We start from the raw sequence: 17,556 nt of genomic DNA, 5'->3' as shown, positions 1-17,556 counted from the left end.
ACACACGCACGCACGCGTGATCAAACACAAAAAACAGATGCGGGTTTTTGTCATGAATGGTCTTCAATTTGCTGTTGCTACTGGAAGGTCTAAAGTTTCCCTAAGACTACTAATGCTGTTCGTATCACGCCAAGATGGACTACCTGAGCAGTGAATCTGATCGTTCAGCATGTGAATGGGTTTTGGTCTCTTCTCATTCCTTCAACTTTTCTTCCTCATTGTCCTCTGCAGACAAATTGTTTAGCTCTAGCAACTGACTGTACATACTTAAAGATCTTTTGTTTCCTTTTCTTCCACTCTGTCACCTCTTTTTCGTCTTGGTAATTCTTTCTTCTTTTGTCAGTTGTAATTTATTTCTGATAGTGATCTCTGGCATTTTCCCATGTTCCTTGTTTACCGTTTGGGCATCTTCTTTAGGGCTGCCACCACTCATTTTATCCTTATTTCAAGACTATCTTGCGGGTTTCTCTTTTCACTTCTTCTTGAATCATATTAAGCGTTTTCCACATTATTTTATTTTTGGCACCATCCGCAGATATTTCTTCTACTTTTTTGTGTTATCATTAGAAACTTTTCCTTTTTAATTACTTGTAAAATATCCCTTTTTGTAAAGAATATCCTTAACATCATCTTTAGGGCTTTTTTTTTGTCTTTTTGGGGGGCATCGCTTGCAGATATATATTTTCTTTTTTACCCACATTCTAGGGATTTTCTTCCCTTTTAGGCAACATCTTTAGACTTTGTTTTCTTTTTGGAATCGTCGTTAGTGCTTTTTTTTCTTTTTGGCGCCATCTTTAGGTTCTTTTTCCTTTTTAGCATCATCTTTAGGGCTTTTTTTCTTTTTAGCATCATCTTTAGGGCTTTTTTCCTTTTTAGCATCATCTTTAGGGCTTTTTTCCTTTTTAGCATCATCTTTAGGGCTTTTTTCCTTTTTAGCATCATCTTTAGGGCTTTTTTTCCTTTTTAGCATCATCTTTAGGGCTTTTTTCCTTTTTAGCATCATCTTCAGTGCCGTTTTCCTTTTTAGCATCATCTTCTGGGCCTTTTTCCTTTTGAGCATCATCTTCAGGGCCTTTTTCCTTTTGAGCATCATCTTCAGGGCCTTTTTCCTTTTGAGCATCATCTTCTGGGCCTTTTTCCTTTTGAGCGTCATCTTCTGGGCCTTTTTCCTTTTGAGCATCATCTTCAGGGCCTTTTTCCTTTTGAGCCTCATCTTCAGGGCCCTTAATATCAGCTATAGGGCTGTCTTCCTTTATAGTTTCCCCAAGGTCATCTGAAGGGATTTCTTTTTCTCTGGAGTCCTCTTTTTCAACTTGAATGTTTTCCTTTTTGGCACCATCTTTAGGGCCTTTTTCCTTTTTAGCGCTATCTTTAGGGCTTTTTTTCTTTTTCATCATCTTTAGGGCTTTTGTCCTTTTTAGCATCATCTTTAGGGCTTTTTTCCTTTTTAGCATCATCTTTAGGGCTTTTTTTTTTAGCATCATCTTAGGGCTTTTTTCCTTTTTAGCGTCATCTTCAGGGCCCTTAATATCAGCTAAAGGGCTGTCTTCGTTTATAGTTTCCCCAAAGTCTTCTGAAGGGATATCTTTTTCTTTGGCCTCCTCATTATCAGCTAGAATGTTTTCCTTTTTGCGCCATCTTTAGGGCCTTTTCCCTCTTTGGCGATATCTTTGAGTCTTTTTTTTTCCTTTTTAGCATCATCTTTAGGGCTTTTTTCCTTTTTAGCATCATCTTTATGCCTTTTTTTCTTTTTGGCATCATCTTCAGGGCCCTTAATATCAGCCATAGGGCTGTCTTCCTTTATAGTTTCATCAAAGTCATCTGAAGGGATTTCTTTTTCTTTGGCATCCTCATTATCAACTTGAATGTTTTCTTCCTTTATAGTTTCATCTAGATCGTCTGAAGAGATTTCTTTCTCTTTGGTTTCTGCAAGATCATCTGGAGTGCTTTCGTTTGATATAGTGTCTTCATCATCTGGAGGGCTTTCTTCTTCTGTAAGTTCTTCATGATCTTCGAACTTATCTTGACTGCTTTCCTTTGCCTTAAATTGGTCTGCGCGACGTGAAAGGCCTATCTTTTTAGGTAATGTTGTGGCCATCTGTTGTAACGTTGGTGCTAATTTCGATGATCTTCTTACTGCACCGTATACAGATTGAGCCACAGATTCTGATCGTTCTCTGGCTTTTTTGCCAATTGGGTGCTAATATCGATGATTTTCTTACTGCATCGTATACAGATTGAGCCACAGATTCCGATCGTTCTCTGGCTTTGTGTTGCCAAGCTCGGTGCTAATATAGATGATTGTTGTACGAAACTATATAAAGATTCAACAATAGAATTGGATCGTCCTCTTTCCAGCTTTTGTTGTCAAGCTGGGGCTAGATGAGGTGGAAGCCCCTCTGTCTGTCTGGACTTGTGTGTCAGGAAACCGTATATTAGAACGAAATCTCTCTGGAATTTCCGGTTTTCTCAAAGGAGGCCAGTGATCCTGCTTTCCAGAAGCCCTACCCCAGGGTCTTTTGAAATAACCCGAAGTGCCTTTGTCCCATGGGGCTGCGAGATCCTCTGCAGAAGACCCTCCTCTAATCTGGGATTCTTTGAGAAGTTGGACGAGTAATGCCCTGTCAGTAGCGCGCGGCTTGTCTACGTGCCACTTATGGGAGGATTGCGTGGCAGTCGCCATTGACATGCCCTCAGAGGGTTTCGAGTCATCTGCCCCTGGCATTCTCCCAGAGGGATGTGTGGCATCTGCCATTGACTTCCCAGAGAGTTGCGAGTCGTCTGCCCCTGGCATTCTCAGATAGGGATGTGTGCCATCTGCCATTGACTTCCCAACGGGTTGCGAGTCGTCTGCCCCTGGCATTCTCAGAGAGGGATGTGTGGCATCTGCCATTGACTTCCCAGAGAGTTGCGAGTCGTTTGCCCCTGGCATTCTCAGAGAGGGATGTGTGGCATCTGCCATTGACTTCCCAGAGAGTTGGGACTCGTCTGCCCCTGGCATTCTCAGAGAGGGATGTGTGCCATCTGCCATTGACTTCCCAACGGGTTGCGAGTCGTCTGCCCCTGGCATTCTCAGAGAGGGATGTGTGCCATCTGCCATTGACTTCCCAGAGGGTGGCGTGCCGCCGATACTTAACGCTGATTGAAAGGGTTGCGAGACATCTTGCCCGGACCGAGGCACACCCACCTGCATTATTATTTCCTTATTTTTCGCTTGCTCTTCATTCGGAGTCGCTTGTACTTTCTTTGTCTTTGTGGTCGCTTGCCAGGGTATCTGACTGGCTGCCCGACTTGTGAACGGCAAACGAGTGTCGACGCCGGCGGTCTGTGGCCCTTGGAGTGGGTACGCAAGGCTGCGACTCTCAAACCCGTCCTGGCCTTCCTCAGGTTCAACGCTGATATGTAAAGTGATCACTAAATGGGAACCTAGGCACTTGAGGCGATTGTACAGGGCGTTCAAATTCTCCAACAGGAGAGACTCTAACGTCTGGTACTCTGATGCCTGAGAGTCGAAGGTCCTCGTGATCTCGGCCTCTGCAAGGGCAGCGGGACTTTCGTCGGACAAGTCAATGGCGCTGAAGTAGAGCGAAAGTGACTGGTGGAGTGAGGACTCACTCTCGACTTCAAGTGTTTGGCGAGAGATGTCAATGTCAAGGAATAAATGGTCGCTACTTGATCTTGCCCTCTCAGTTTCTCTTGGCAGGAGCAGCCCAGGTTCAGGCCTGGTCTCGCCTGGTCGCACGCTGTCCAGTTCTTCTAGCAGGTGTTGCGCCATATCTTGCACGTCCCGGAATTCTCTAAAAAGGGGGTGTTCCTCCTCACCTCCCTCATACGGCGCCACCAGTAAGTTGGAATCGACAGAACATGGCAAGTAGCTCATTGGCAGTTTTGAATGGGGCTGCTGTGGTGTTGTGTCCTTTGCACGTGGCATGCGAGTGGGAATTAAAGGAGGAGTGTGGCCAGGGTAGCCTGCTTAACCATCAAAGCGCGTGATGCGAGGGAGGGCAGCATTTGCTTTCCTACCTCCTTGGTGTCAACCTCGGAGACTATAGCGTCCTTACGCCAGCGAGAGGTCAGCTGCTTATCCTCCTTCCACTTCCGCTCACGGCGTGTGTCGGGGTCAAGCGACGCTGGGAGGGTCGACGTTAGATACCTGAAGGTCAGGAGGTGGATAAGGAAATCTCGCTCTCTGAATGCAATACAACGCTCGCTTTCTGCCTTTCTCGTTATTTGTTATTTGCGCGTGTGTGTGTACATACATTCAATTGCCGACATTTGTAAGAACCTACAAATAGCTTCCTTGGACATACCGAGTTTTTACCGGCTGTACACCCTGATCGGTTTCAATCAGCTGCGCAGAGATAGGGGGCTTGAAAGAGGGTGGCGTCTCTTGAGGTGTCTGGATGACCTGCACGACGGAATATTTTTTACTGACACTTCCATCATTGATATTTCTGCCACTACGACTGTTAACTACATTTCAAAATTACATTTATCCTGATTACCAACTATATGAAAACAAAATGTCTGATCAAATACCAAACAACTAAAATAGGAAACGCCAAACTAAAATATTATTAACAGCAGCGCTCTACTGCAAGCACTACTTTATGTGAATATACTACGGATTTTTTTTTAAATCCTGATTTTGAAAAGAGTTGCAGGCTGGATTCAGACCACGTAGATGCACAGTTGAGCAGATCTTCAGCTGTCGCATCCTTAGAGAAAAGTATCTTCATCATCAAAGGGACCTCTACCACAACTTCACTGACTGAAAAAGACAGAGCCTGGTACGAGGGGCTATGGCATGTGATGCAATTCCACATCAAAGAAGGCCGCGTTGAAGTTATCGAAGTGCTGACGTCAGCGCGCTCTTCCTGCCTCGTGCTGCGGCTGCTGCAGTACTCATTGCTCAGGCCTGACTGTCTCGTACGAGTGCGAACACTCATGCACGCAGGCCCCCACTCACAAGTTGGCATGAATGAAGTATTCAGTGTTGTTTGTTAGCGAGCTGTTCTGTATGTTGATACAAGGACGGCAGCAACTAAACATCCAGGGGCAAGGACAGGGAGCTGACCTCAGACTACTCGATAGTTTTCATACTTTGTACATTTGTACAACAGATCTTAGAACGCGTAGAATGGCGAGCTCACCTTTGGTGCCACGGATACAGGACTAGGCTGAGGTGGAGCAGGAGAAGGTTGAAGAGTCGCAGCGCCAAAGGGAGGTAGAACGGACATTGGTATCTGTTGTGTAGGTGGAGGCGGGGGCAAGCCAGGCCCCCTCAAAATCAGTCGTACTTTTACTGAGGTCGCAGGTCGCAAAATGCCTTCGGTTGTCACTCCCACTCCCAGCTTCACCTACATTGATTCAAGAGAAAGTGTGTTTGCTATATTTGTGTTATAATATGTATGTTGACATATGTGTTAAAACGTGTATGTTACATTCGCAGCCAGGTTGACGTGATTCTCTGCAGTCCGAGACTTCACCAAGGGAACAGGACCTCTCCTTCCCTCTCTTTCTCTCTTTCACACACACACACAACATCCACGCATAAACGAGAAAAAGCTTTCTTTATTCTAATATCAGCCTGTCTGTCAGTCGATCGGTCATCCAGTCCCTTAACCCCTTGTTTACAGAAACAAACACAATAAATACAAGCAGACGGCGGTTTGTGACTCTCACGTGGAAAATGGAGACGTCAAAAAGAAGCCATTTGCGGAGGTAAACCACCCCGGGTCTTCTACTGCCTCTAAATGACCAGAGTGGCGTCCGCGTAATGAAAACAACCGTGACCGAGAACAAAGCACAAACATACGATGAACCCCATAGCTCAAACTTACGGACCCTATTGGCCGTAATAATGAAGCGATGCTAAGTCCTTGCCCTAGAAATCAAGTCTCATCCTTGTAGTTACTAAGCACTGTCCAGACTCCGCAGATGCTCCTTTCTGTTACTTTATACCAGACAATCTTTGCCACTGCTTTAAAACTTCTACCTCGGCGGTAAAGCAACATCCAGGGATTTTTTCCTTGGGGGTGGGAGTACAATGGACACTGCCACAGAGAAAAGACGCTTGCTCTTGGTTTCCCACGTTGTCCCTGGCAGCGACTTACCATCACTTCCTAACTACAGGCCCCAGATAGGGCGGGGGTTGAATATTTTCTGGTAGAAATTAAAAAAAAAATTATAATTTCAGTTCCAGAAGCGACTTTGCGACTGACACTTACTTCAAGATGTTGATTGGGAGGCAGAGGGTCTTGGCGGGCCACGTCGAACTCAACGAGCCGCATGCAGTGCACGAGCGCCACCTTCAGTTGCAGCAGCACGAGGTCCGATGCGATGCAGGCACGTGGGCCGTAGCCAAAGGGCAGGAAGGCTGGGTGCGGCAGTTGACCGAAGGTGCCCAAGCCCCATCTGCACACACACACACATATATATAATTCCTTGACTAGCCCAACTAAACAGTTAGTCTTGCGGTACTAGTCATCGGGGACAGACGTTTCGGCTGATAGACTCACAACTGAAGTTTGTCTGGAGCAGGTTCTGAATGGCCAATAAACTCTTTTAAGCTTGTCAATCTACCCTGAAGAATGGAAGGTAGAGTGTCGAACCGAGTCATATGACCAGACCACTGTTGTGAAAAGGGGTTTCTGGTGCCACACGAGGGTGACGACCGTGTTTCCATACCTAGAAGTTACAGGTTTTTGCTTTCCTTATTCGAGATTCTGAGCCGCCTCCTCTGGCCTTTGGTCTCCAATGCCTGGATTCTCATCTCCTTATTGGCAAGCAGAGTCTACGTCTTACATCCGTACATCAGGAAGTACCAGGACCTTGCACGGTCTGTACTAGGTAGTAAACCTGATGATGTTGGTTCTCTGAATCCTGTCCAGCTAAGACATTGTTGCTAATCGTTGTTGCATCCTGATACAAACATTTTCTGGGCAGTGGCAAGTCTTTAGAGAAAGAGGCTTTTAAGTATTCAAAGATTTATTCCTTTCACGTAAATATCGTTGTTGTTGGTATCAAGTATGAATTTCAGCATTATTTTGGTTGGGTGCATGGTTAGGTTTATGATTGTATGGTTTCGGCACAATTTACTGTTTCCTTTGTTTGGAAAGGATCTGACTAGTGATTACTTTTATGGGTGGAATTGATATTTAGTGATAAATTATGCTAATTCAGTTAAAAATAATCCTAGCTCTCAAACCTTAGAAATGGAGAAAATGGAGCAAACATTTGCCAATCTTTCGCACAAACGAAGTAATACCTTTCTGGCTTGAAGTCATCAGGGTGCGAAAAGTTGCTGTCGCTGCTGTGAACCAGGTCAACAGGGATGAGAATGTCAACGTCCTTGGGAAAAGCTATGCCAAAAATCCTTGTTTCGGAACTGGACCTTCGCCATATTCTGCAAATATGACATTTTAGAGGCCTGGTCATGCTTAAGGGAAAAAACTTCAATGAAAAGGAAGTAAGGTAATGGGGAAAAGACCACTAATGACGAACAACGGGTTTCTCTCGGTGAGTTCATTTGGTGGTAGCGTTTGGGGGGAGGATTTCTTTCTAACGAAAAAAAGTCAGGATGTCCAGACTAATCACTTAAAGTAGAAAAAGGTGTAACCTTTTTTTTAACAAGGGACGCAAGCGCTTGAAGAAAAGAGAATGAACGAAGTCTATGCGCAAGACTTTATTTGCAGGAGGAGACAAGCGCCCAGGTGACTTACTCCTGCACAGGTGAGAACAAGCGGAGGGTCTCCAGGATGACGCTGTCCAGCACAGCAAGTTCTTGGAGGTCATTATAGGTCAGGTTATCCTGCACAAGAGTTGGGAGAGGGTTTGTTAACGGTCCAGTGGTGGAAGACGCCGTCCAGACAAACTTCTAAAGGAGGGAGCATTACCTTTTCATCAAATCCCAAATCATTTTCGTTAACTTCATCATTTGAAGTAGTAACTCATTCCTTTATGAAGGGTATCTTCTTTTGTATGTTCGTTTTTCGTTTCCTTCTCTACTAGGAAAGCTTTGTTCAATTTTCATTCGTTGCAATTTAAATATTGCAGTCTGTCAGCTAGCGCCTCCCATGCTGATATGATACATTTATAAGGTAACGAACAACTATAAAAGTATACTCTTCATCTTTGATTTTCTCAATACTAAAGCTAAGCATTTCACGTTTGCAAGTAACAAGTGTCTCACATCCAAGTCACACATAAAAAAATACAGGAACAGAAAAAATATGATGCATTAACTCAGAAGAAAAAAAGCGTCTGATATGACTATTCTCTTTTGTACTTTGCCTAGTGTGAACTTCATCTCATCGAAGGCCATGGTCTGGTACTCGGGGTTATGCGCCAGCATGTAAATGACGAACTGTAGGGTGCTGATCATCGTCTGGTGGCTGTGCAGGATCCACAGGAGCAGGTTGCCGTACACCTCAGGCCAGCTCAGTTCTGCGCACGTCAAGCATGTGGTGTCATAAAATACACCAACCCCATGAGGGATCATTTTGAAGTATGTCGGAAATATGTCAAATATGTGGACATCGTGAATATGTCGAGGTGCGTATAGCAAACTGTCGTTTTGACGATGCATACAGTCAAAAAAAAAGGTGGTAAAGGTCGTCCCAAACCTTTTTTAAGGTCGTTTGGGGAGTGAGTTGCGTTCGAGACCTGACTTTTCTCGGGCCAGCTGTTTTGTGAGGACACTGCCGATCTCCTGCCCCTCACACTTACACCTTTCCCAAAACCTCAGGACTCAGGTACGGTACCTACTCACGACAGCTGGGTCCATTGGGGAGAGCTTGCTGCACCGCACAAAGATGAAACCGGAGGATCTTTCGGGATGGATGCCAGTGACCTGACTAGTCGGCTATCTGCTATGTATACAGTACGATCAGTATTCTGATGTTCGGCGGGTTCGATGTCAGAGCAAAAGGTCGACAATATGGAAAATCACCCCCCCAACCACACACACACACACACAGCTACTTACAGTTCAGTACCTATCGAGTATAGACCCTCTTGGTCATAGGCCTTGGACCTTTGACCTTCCTCAGTACTACCTTGTGTTTGTGTAGTCAAAGACACCATCACACAACAATCCGGACACTGGGAGGGGCGGCCTTGACTCACCGTAGGGCGGAAGGGTGACAGGAGATAATGAAGCTCCTCGACGTAATAGCAAATCCAGGTAATCCCCCGCCTCCTGTAAACAATTTATCCTCGTAATTAGTGCCCGTCTGCCTACCTGCGTAACGTGTTCAAGGGAACCAAAGGATAAAATGAAAGGACTAATCTCCAAAGGACTAATCTCCTAAGGACTAATCTCCAGATAAGCAAGCCGCTGAGAAGATGAAGTTAACTACTGAAATGGCAAAGCAGAAATTTCTGAAAAATGATGAAACGGTGCACGCGTTATCCAACTAAAGGAAGCACGAAGAAACGGGGGAAAAAAAAACAAGCAAAATCCTACAGAAAATTCAGTTTTTTTTAGATTTAAAAAACTTCTGTGTAGGCTTCTGTTTCATTTGATCAAACACAACATCCGCCTTTTAGAGAAAAAAACCCCAGAGCGAAGCAGATTTTTTTTTTTATCTGCAGGGGTTTGAGTGTACATAGAGACCATGAAACGTGCATCACGGCAATCTGTGTAGCTTGGGTAAGGTAACAGACTGGGTAAACATATGAATGAGCCACGGGTAGATGTTGTCATATGTACTCCTTTCCCACCCCCTTCCCACACACCCTCCATTACGATTGAGCAGTATTGGTTTTTGTCTCGTCACGTCAATGGTCCTCATACACCACGTAACACACACACTGCATCTGTCAGTTATATTATTCAGCTTTCATGAGACATCCATCGTGTGACACTGCCAGCATGTTAAACCGTCATAGGTCATGTTCACCCGACACTAGCACCGTGCTCACCTAGCATTATCGTTGTACTTGCTGGCACCACCCGCTACTCACCCAGCACTAACCCCACGCGTTAGCACTAGCACACCGCTCGCCTAGCACCATCCGCTACTCACCCGGACGTTTCTATGTTCACTTCGATTGTGGACTGCGCACTGCACGTAGCCAAAGAGCATCTTCATGTCGGCTGCACAGAGTGTAGACTGAAAACTTGCAAGAAACAGCTATTATGTATCAGTCATCCCTTGCCCGGCACCTCGCGTTGGGGGGGGGGGGAGCACATGGATAGACGAGGCAGATGACAGGGTCCGGCAATCTTGCCCATTGTGGGCGATAGTCAGCATGTCCTGTACAGGACGTCCAGTCAGTCTTTGACGTTTGTAATCCGGTGCTTTCTCTGACCTCCGCGGCATCGACTACCCTCCAAGATGTCGTGCCGGGTCACATGACCAAACATGACGAGCTTACTTGGCTTGACTGTTGAAAGTAGAGGCTCCTGATGTTCTACGTGTGTGACCATCTTGTTTCGTACAACGTCGTTGGTTCTATGTTGTCTGTATGAGATGCGGAGCAGCCTCCTCAGGCACTTGTTCTCGAATGCCTGGATTCTCCTTTCTGTTTCGGCGAGCAGAGTCCATGTGTCACATCCGTGGAGCAGGATCGTTACCACCAGAGATGTATACAGCTTGTTATGGTTTTGCAGCTCCTATAGTCTAGCCATTGCCACTGTTCTGTTGCAATCCTGAGGCGGACATCTGGCTTGGAGCTGCCGTCCTTGGAGAGAAGGGCTCCCAAGTACTTGAAGCTGCTTACCTCTTCAACCTGTACCTCGTCCATAAAGATCTCTGCTTTGCCGCTGCCATTGGCCATGACTTTGCTCTTTACAGTGCTGGTCTCCATTTCATATGCATTTGATCTGTCTGTCAGTCTGTTTCTGAGGTCTTGGCGTTGTTTGTTAGTGCCTGCTAACAGGTCTGTCATCTGCATAGCGTAGGTTGCAGATCGGTCTTCCACCAGAAGTATGGTGGTCGTGGAGAGATTCGAGCATGACGTTCTCCAAGAAGATATCAGCAGCACCGATGCATGCTGACGTACGCCTACCTTAGTGCGAAAGGAAGCTCCTATTTGGTTGTTCAGCATTACATGTCGAGCAATTGTTTGTTTGTATGTATGTGTGTTTGTTTCCTTGTTTGTTTACCTGCTCACCCTCTATGTTATTTTGCCACCCTCTTCCTGTCCCGCCTCTCAATCTGTGACATGCACACTGGCTCGCGCAAGAAAAGAAAGCGGGTAGACACGTGGACATTGGGTGTGTATGTGTATGTGTATGTGTATGTGTGTGTGTATGTGTGTGTGTATGTGTATGTATGTGTATGTGTACGTGTATGTGTGTGTGTGTAAGACCTGTGGTGAGATAGCTTTCTTCTAATCTCCGACTTTAAACACCAGGCTACTCACAAGGAACTGAAACCCTTCATATTCCGCGGGGACCGTTTTGAAAGCTGAGGTCATACATCGGAAGAACGGGTCACTGCTGCTGTCAAAGTGATGGTCTAACTTCAGGCCGAACAACATGGACGCTATGACGTCATACTCGTATGACGTCACAAACCTGCAACATGGTGTCCGTGTCTTGTATTCACATTACTGTCATTCGCAGTTATCGGTCAATGTCCGATTTATCGGAATACAGACGATACTAACGAGATCGTTCTGAATGTACAGCAACAAGACGATGCATTATTACAAAACGACAGTTGCTGTCATTATCAAACGTTTAGCGACCTAAACTGATGTAAAATTTATTACAGACTTAGCTTGCCAACCGTGCACATACTTCTCTCTTGAAAACAATATTTTCACATCATATTGCGTATATTAAAAAATAGAGAGATCATGCAACTTTCATCAACAAGTGAGAACAAAAACCTGAAGATTGTCGTGGTACTCGCGGACTTACCTTTACATTTATTTTGCTAAATTTTATAATGTCATTTACATTACTTTGAAATAACAGATGTTCAGGTGTTCAGTTGGAGGCTGTGGGGTGAAGCAGGCAGGAAAGCCAACTCACTCTTTAAGGCTGACGGTGTCTGTCCTCTGCAACTCTTTGTTCAGGTAGTTCGCTAGGCGACCGGCGCAAGGGTTCAGATGCCGCAGCATCTGTTGGACGACACAGCAACGTAGAGGATGAGGTGGCTTATATGTCATCAGTCGTCTCAAGTTACACTTTGGAATAGCGCGTGCAGGCCTTGTCAACAAGGCACATTCAGATGAACATGATGGCGTCCATAAAATTGAATGGTTACTTCTCCACGTTCTCATGTCAATTTTAGTTCACACACACAAACACACACACACATAAGAAGTCGAAGCACCAAACACAAGCTGTGAAAACAGAGTTTGCTTACATAGTCTAAATTCTCTTCGTTGAAGAGAAAAGATAAATTGTATCGCATGGTCAGCCACCTGGAAGTCCTTGATGTTATACAAAGAGAACTTCAGGGATGGACAGTTCAGCGCTGCGGTGAGGTCCTGCACTTAAGGAAGGCACACACGTGACGTAAGTATGGTTTGGCCGCGCGCACACACACACACACGCACACACGCACAACGTGCAGATGTATTCATGGCGAGCATACGGTCAACAAAGTGCAAGCAAACCTCACGCGCACGTCCACGTACATAATCATAAACATGCGAGGTGGGACTTACCACTTACGGCGAGATAAACAATAGTTCGCGAGTAATAATAGATCTCTCTCTCTCTCCGTTTCCTCTCTTTTTCTTTCTCTCTCTTTCTTATCTCTTTCTTTTTCTCTCTCTCTCTCTCTATGTCACACATATACACACGCACGCGCACACGCTCGTTCATACACGTTTATGTGTCTGTGTTCTCGCTGTCGTATATGAAAGTTAAGTCACTCACGGATCTGTTTGTAAAGCATCCGGACTCGTTCTCCAGAACTCCTGCTATCAAACTTGTATCAGAAATCACAAGAACAGGTGACAAGCCTAAGTGAATTCTGCAAGCAAACAACAACAACAAAGGTAAGAATTTTATGTCAAAAACACACACACACACACACAAACGTCAATGGCCATGAGATATTACACGTACACATCAAAGTTAAGAGACCACACAAGGCAGACATTCACGAGAAAGAGTCAAGACATATTCATCAGTCAATAAATCCCACAGCAGCCATAAACATCAACAGAACAAACATTCAACACACGCAGCAAATAAACATGACGGTGCTCACTCAGGATGTAACCCAACTACTTACAAACCTCGTTGTGAAGTTCTCAATTTTTTATTTTGGGAAACGGCTTCACGTGAGCGGTAGAGGGCAGATCTCTCTCCCATATCAATATACCAAAAAGCTTGAAGATAACTTCTATTTGCAGAATGATGCTAGCGTGTTCATTTTAATTTAAAATTGTAGGATGGATGCAATTTTGTTTCTCGTCACTGGGAAAGCTCAATGCAAGAAATTATTTCCCTCAGTCTGAGTGGTTTACCAAAAGCAGTGAAAACCAGATACCAGGATTGGATAGGAATATGTTTACGTTGTTAACAGCTCGGCCAAGACGTCAATTAAAAGTGTCTGTAATCAAGTGTGACCTCACTAATTAACTGTCTTTCTGCTGATGCTACAAGAACAGAAGAGGGTCAGTCATCCATGGATAAGATTAATTCCTTTTTAGGGAGTGACGATTCGAAGCTGGATTGAACACAAAAATGATTTGACAAAAAGTACAGAAAAAGGCAGTTCCCACTGTAATACTCACCCGAAAATATCTCCGTACAGCACGTGCCATCGCTTCAACGCAGCGCCTCAGGCTTCCCTGTAACACGCGTACCCAGACAGCTTACAGAATGAAGGTGGTTTACCTAACACCTACCCAGAGACCTTGAATGAACGTTTGTAACACACCTACCCAAAGACCTTGAATGTTTGTAACACACCTACCCAGAGACCTTTAATGTTTGTAACACACATACCCAGAGACCTTGAATGTTTGTAACACACCTACCCAGAGACCTTCAATGAATGTTTGCACCACACATACCCAGGAAGCGTGACACGAAGTCTGAGCAAAGTTTGTGTCCTCGAAGCTCTGTTGTCTCGCACATCAACCGTGAAATGATTGTACGAGACATGATTGCCAGTGGTCATCATTGCTAGTCACGGCCTGTGAAAACTCTCAAGATGCGCTCAGTGTTGTTATGTGTTAGGGGACAACTTTATTTCTCTCGCCTTTTCTTAAGATGGCAGCTCGAGTCATTGTTCTGAGTCGTGACTAATACGTGTCGGAAATACTTAAACTTCAGCATGTAAAGAAATTTATCACACAGAAAGAAATACATTGGTCTAGTTCTTCTTTGAGTGGAATTGTGATTTTGTGAATGTTTGTAGACTACTCACCTCCATCATGACCTCCCAGTAGTTACCCAGAATGGATGAGCAGGTGGGTCCTGGGTACCCCAGCCTATGCCACGTGCTGGTCTTGTAGCGTGCCATTCTGCAAAGACCAGGGTGTGAACCAGAGTGAATGACTTTATACACTCGAAGACATGGAGATCTTAGTGTTTATTTTCCCCGACAAACATGGTCTATTTCTAAATTAAATTATATATATATATGAAACCGTCTTAACTGACAGTTTATACACGTAAACCAAGTTAAGAGTCGTGTTACAGCATAACACAGCCTTAGTGCTTTCAACGTGGTGATGCATAGTTTTTGTTCGTAACTGTAAACTTTCCTTTAAACATCTAATATACATACAATTGTTTTTTTATGACAGTTGTCATTCGAATCCCGTAAAACGCCCTGCTTTTTAAATCCTGGCCCTTTTACACGTACACAGAGGCAGAAAAATCATATATATGAGATGTATTACTAGATCTACATCTGAATGAACATTTTTTCCATATTTTGTTTTGCCCCAAGGCCTGCGATACTCACGTGTACTGTAGCACCGCCACCATGACACACAGGGCGGTGACCAGCAGCCCCAGGTTGAAAACCGTGAAAGGTTGGGCGCGGAGCAGGGTGTCGATCACAAAGGGACCTCTCAGGCTCTTTGTGGATGGATGCGTCCCCCGGCACCTCGGTCACCCCCTCACTGTCTCCAACAGCCTTTAAGAATGACCGGGTGTAAAAAATGAGCAGAGATTGCGACGCTGAAGTAATAATTTGAAACGTAACTGGACGTGCTTAGTCTTTGAAAGCATCATGGATTGAAAGGACACCTTCCTAGTATTAACATGAAAAAAATTTTGAACAAGAAGGGGATGTACAAGGTTATAATGAATAAGAATAAAATTCAGTTATTTTTACTGCAAAATCTATGTGATAAGCTTTTTTTTCCAGACTGTAGACAGTTGTAACGACACATCCATACCTTCTATCACCAGTGAAAATGGTACAAAACTGCATACGGTCCTTGATAGATGCACAGAAGATATGTAAAGCTAAAGAGAAATAGAGTGAATGTAAAACTGTAATCTTGTTTAATTCCTGGAAATCCTGTGGTACCTTGTTTAATTCCTGGAAATCCTGTGGTACCTTTTTTAATGCCTGGAAATCCGGTGGTACCTTGTCTAATTCCACGAAATTAAGTGGCACCCCGTCTAATTCCTGGAAATTCTGTGATACGTCTAAAAGCTGCAAAGAATGGTTGGATGATAGATAAATAATTTTTACATAAATGTTTAAAAAATAACTTTGACAGCAGCTAATTTTTAAAATTGATTTGTGTGTGTGTAAGAGAAAGAGAATGAGACAGAGTAAACTTGTAAGTATGAGAGATCAAGAGAAAGAACTCATTGTGATTGAATAAAGACAAAATTTGTGTTCCCTAGAATTAAAATAAAGCTACTAACATTGTAGAACTTTCAGCCTATATTGAATTCCTCTAACATCAGTTAAAATGGTTAAATCAAATGCGTATAACTAAGCATATGTAAAAATGGAGAGAGAGTGAGAAAAAAGGAGAAAATTTATCACCTTGGTCCGTTCCTGCCCATCTGGAGTATAATATACAACCTGTCAACAACAGTGAAGTAACTGATGAATTGTTTCATGTAAACTGCGTCCCTTTGCCGTTATCTGAAGTTTTAAACAACGCAAGAATGTTCTGCCTGCCCTTCCCTTTATAGATGCCAGACCACTTACCTTCCCATGCTAATTATTATAGGCTTCTGCTTACTGTCGGGAAGTCTGTGTAGTGTGTGATTGCATCTATGGATATGTGTGGGAGAGAGAGAGAGAGGGAGAGAGATGGGTGAATGATGGAGAGAAGGCGGTTGCTGACAAGAAATATACAAAAGAGGCGAGTGAAAGAAGGAAAGGGAGAGAGAGATAGTGTGGATAGAAAGAAAGAACAAAGTGAATTTTATTACCTTTTTCACACAAAGAAAGACTGCTGCTCCACCCTGGTTGATCCACACAGGGTCGCAGTCTGGTTGTGGGTTTTCCTCTTCTGTTAAACTGTCCACAAACATTTTTATTACACTTCTAATACTGTTCTGCACAGAGAAATAAACAACTGCTTGCAACCGATTAATCCAGACATAGAATAATTATTCTTAGGGTGTGTGTGTGTGACAAAGTCAGATGACACTATATAAGCCAATAAAAAGATTTGATGGTCTTGACCAGCCGTAAGTACGATGGCATGGCAGTCATGTACATACCACATACGACATACCAGTCAAGAGAGAACAAACCAGGATTGTCCATAGAGCATTGCTAAGTTTTGATCAAGAAATATGCTCACGATTTTTCATTATTTGTGTCCGAAGAAATTTTAGCAGCGGTGACCAGCGCCTGCAGACACAAGACCCTGACTACGACAGAGAACGCCATTTGACGATGGCTGGGTTTCAAATGCTTTTGCCGAGGCAACGTCAAACTTTCTGAATGACGTAATCACATTCGACGTCATAAAAAGGGTTTGACGTCATATTCCCTTCCCGCCAGTCCTCGCGTGTCTCTGCAGCACGTGAGGCCGAGGAGACAGGGGATTTCGCGAAAATAAAAAATGAAGAAGTTGTGGACAGAGGTTGTATCGGCATGCCCGGGCCTGTAAGTCTGTTATTGGGTAGATAAGAATTTCCTGATAGAGAACCAGGCACACGTTCTTCGTTCTTTTGTGAATAGATTTTAACATGACAGTGCGGAGCTTAGCGATTGAAACGCTAAATAGAAAAAAAAAAAGTAAGGCGCACCCTTTCTTTCTGAGCGCGCGATGGCTTCCGTCGTGGGCGACCATCCAGCCCTATGTCTTGTTCCAGAAATACGGACCTACTTTCACTTCAGAATTTTTCCATGGTGTCAAGGCTAGGTCACGTCAGTGCTGGTAGAGAAAGTTGGCGGCCATGGTTTATTGCCGTCATATTCTGCTAGGCTAATGGTTTTTTTTCAGAAACTGTCCGAGCGAAAAACATTCCACTTGCTTACTCATGTTTACGCAAAGTTTCAACATCTACTGTTATCGGGCTATCAATTTCGAATACAACGCCCCTATCTACCCCTCTTCCCCCACCCCGGGTGCCAAGACACCATTGTGCTATTCAGTGCTCTCCGATAGCATGCAGGATCACGTTTCAGAACAGCGACTGCGGTG

The 17,556-nt window shown here is 44.3% G+C and overlaps 2 protein-coding genes across 2 annotated transcripts; both read right to left on the bottom strand.

Moving 5' to 3' along the window:
• Positions 1-944: 944 nt before the first annotated feature.
• LOC112559741 (high mobility group nucleosome-binding domain-containing protein 5-like) lies at positions 945-1,397 on the bottom strand. The gene has a single exon (XM_025231163.1). The coding sequence runs from the start codon at positions 1,395-1,397 to the stop codon at positions 945-947; it is 453 nt and encodes a 150-aa protein (XP_025086948.1).
• A 103-nt stretch (positions 1,398-1,500) lies between these two features.
• Positions 1,501-16,855, bottom strand: LOC112573935 (cytochrome P450 3A19-like). Its single transcript, XM_025254641.1, has 20 exons — positions 16,708-16,855; positions 16,331-16,418; positions 15,936-15,974; positions 15,465-15,593; positions 14,892-15,065; positions 14,349-14,445; positions 13,711-13,767; positions 12,845-12,941; positions 12,327-12,450; positions 11,990-12,078; positions 11,374-11,527; positions 10,032-10,102; positions 9,130-9,202; positions 8,291-8,448; positions 7,725-7,813; positions 7,271-7,408; positions 6,231-6,417; positions 5,154-5,360; positions 4,311-4,408; positions 1,501-4,153 (listed from the first exon to the last, which is right to left on the bottom strand). Exons 12-20 carry the CDS (start codon positions 10,095-10,097, stop codon positions 3,943-3,945), a joined length of 1,227 nt encoding a protein of 408 aa, XP_025110426.1. The 5' UTR covers positions 10,098-10,102; positions 11,374-11,527; positions 11,990-12,078; positions 12,327-12,450; positions 12,845-12,941; positions 13,711-13,767; positions 14,349-14,445; positions 14,892-15,065; positions 15,465-15,593; positions 15,936-15,974; positions 16,331-16,418; positions 16,708-16,855; the 3' UTR covers positions 1,501-3,942.
• Between the last annotated feature and the right edge of the window lie 701 nt (positions 16,856-17,556).

This window comes from Pomacea canaliculata, linkage group LG1, assembly GCF_003073045.1.
Source record: "Pomacea canaliculata isolate SZHN2017 linkage group LG1, ASM307304v1, whole genome shotgun sequence".
In the NCBI taxonomy this organism is placed as follows: domain Eukaryota; kingdom Metazoa; phylum Mollusca; class Gastropoda; order Architaenioglossa; family Ampullariidae; genus Pomacea; species Pomacea canaliculata.
Note: the sequence above shows the minus strand (reverse complement) of the source record. Positions and strands in the feature narration are given on the sequence as shown.

Bases quoted from the DNA above. Each gene is read 5' to 3' on its own strand.
- LOC112573935 (XM_025254641.1), bottom strand. From the start codon at position 10,097: ATGAAGATGCTCTTTGGCTACGTGCAGTGCGCAGTCCACAATCGAAGT. The intron at 9,203-10,031 runs GTGAGTAGCGGA...AATTGTTTACAG, and splicing joins GTGAACATAGAAACGTCCGG to GAGGCGGGGGATTACCTGGA. The intron at 7,409-7,724 runs GTAAGTCACCTG...TCATATTTGCAG, and splicing joins TTGTTCTCACCTGTGCAGGA to AATATGGCGAAGGTCCAGTT.
- LOC112559741 (XM_025231163.1), bottom strand. From the start codon at position 1,397: ATGATGAAAAAGAAAAAAAGCCCTAAAGATAGCGCTAAAAAGGAAAAA.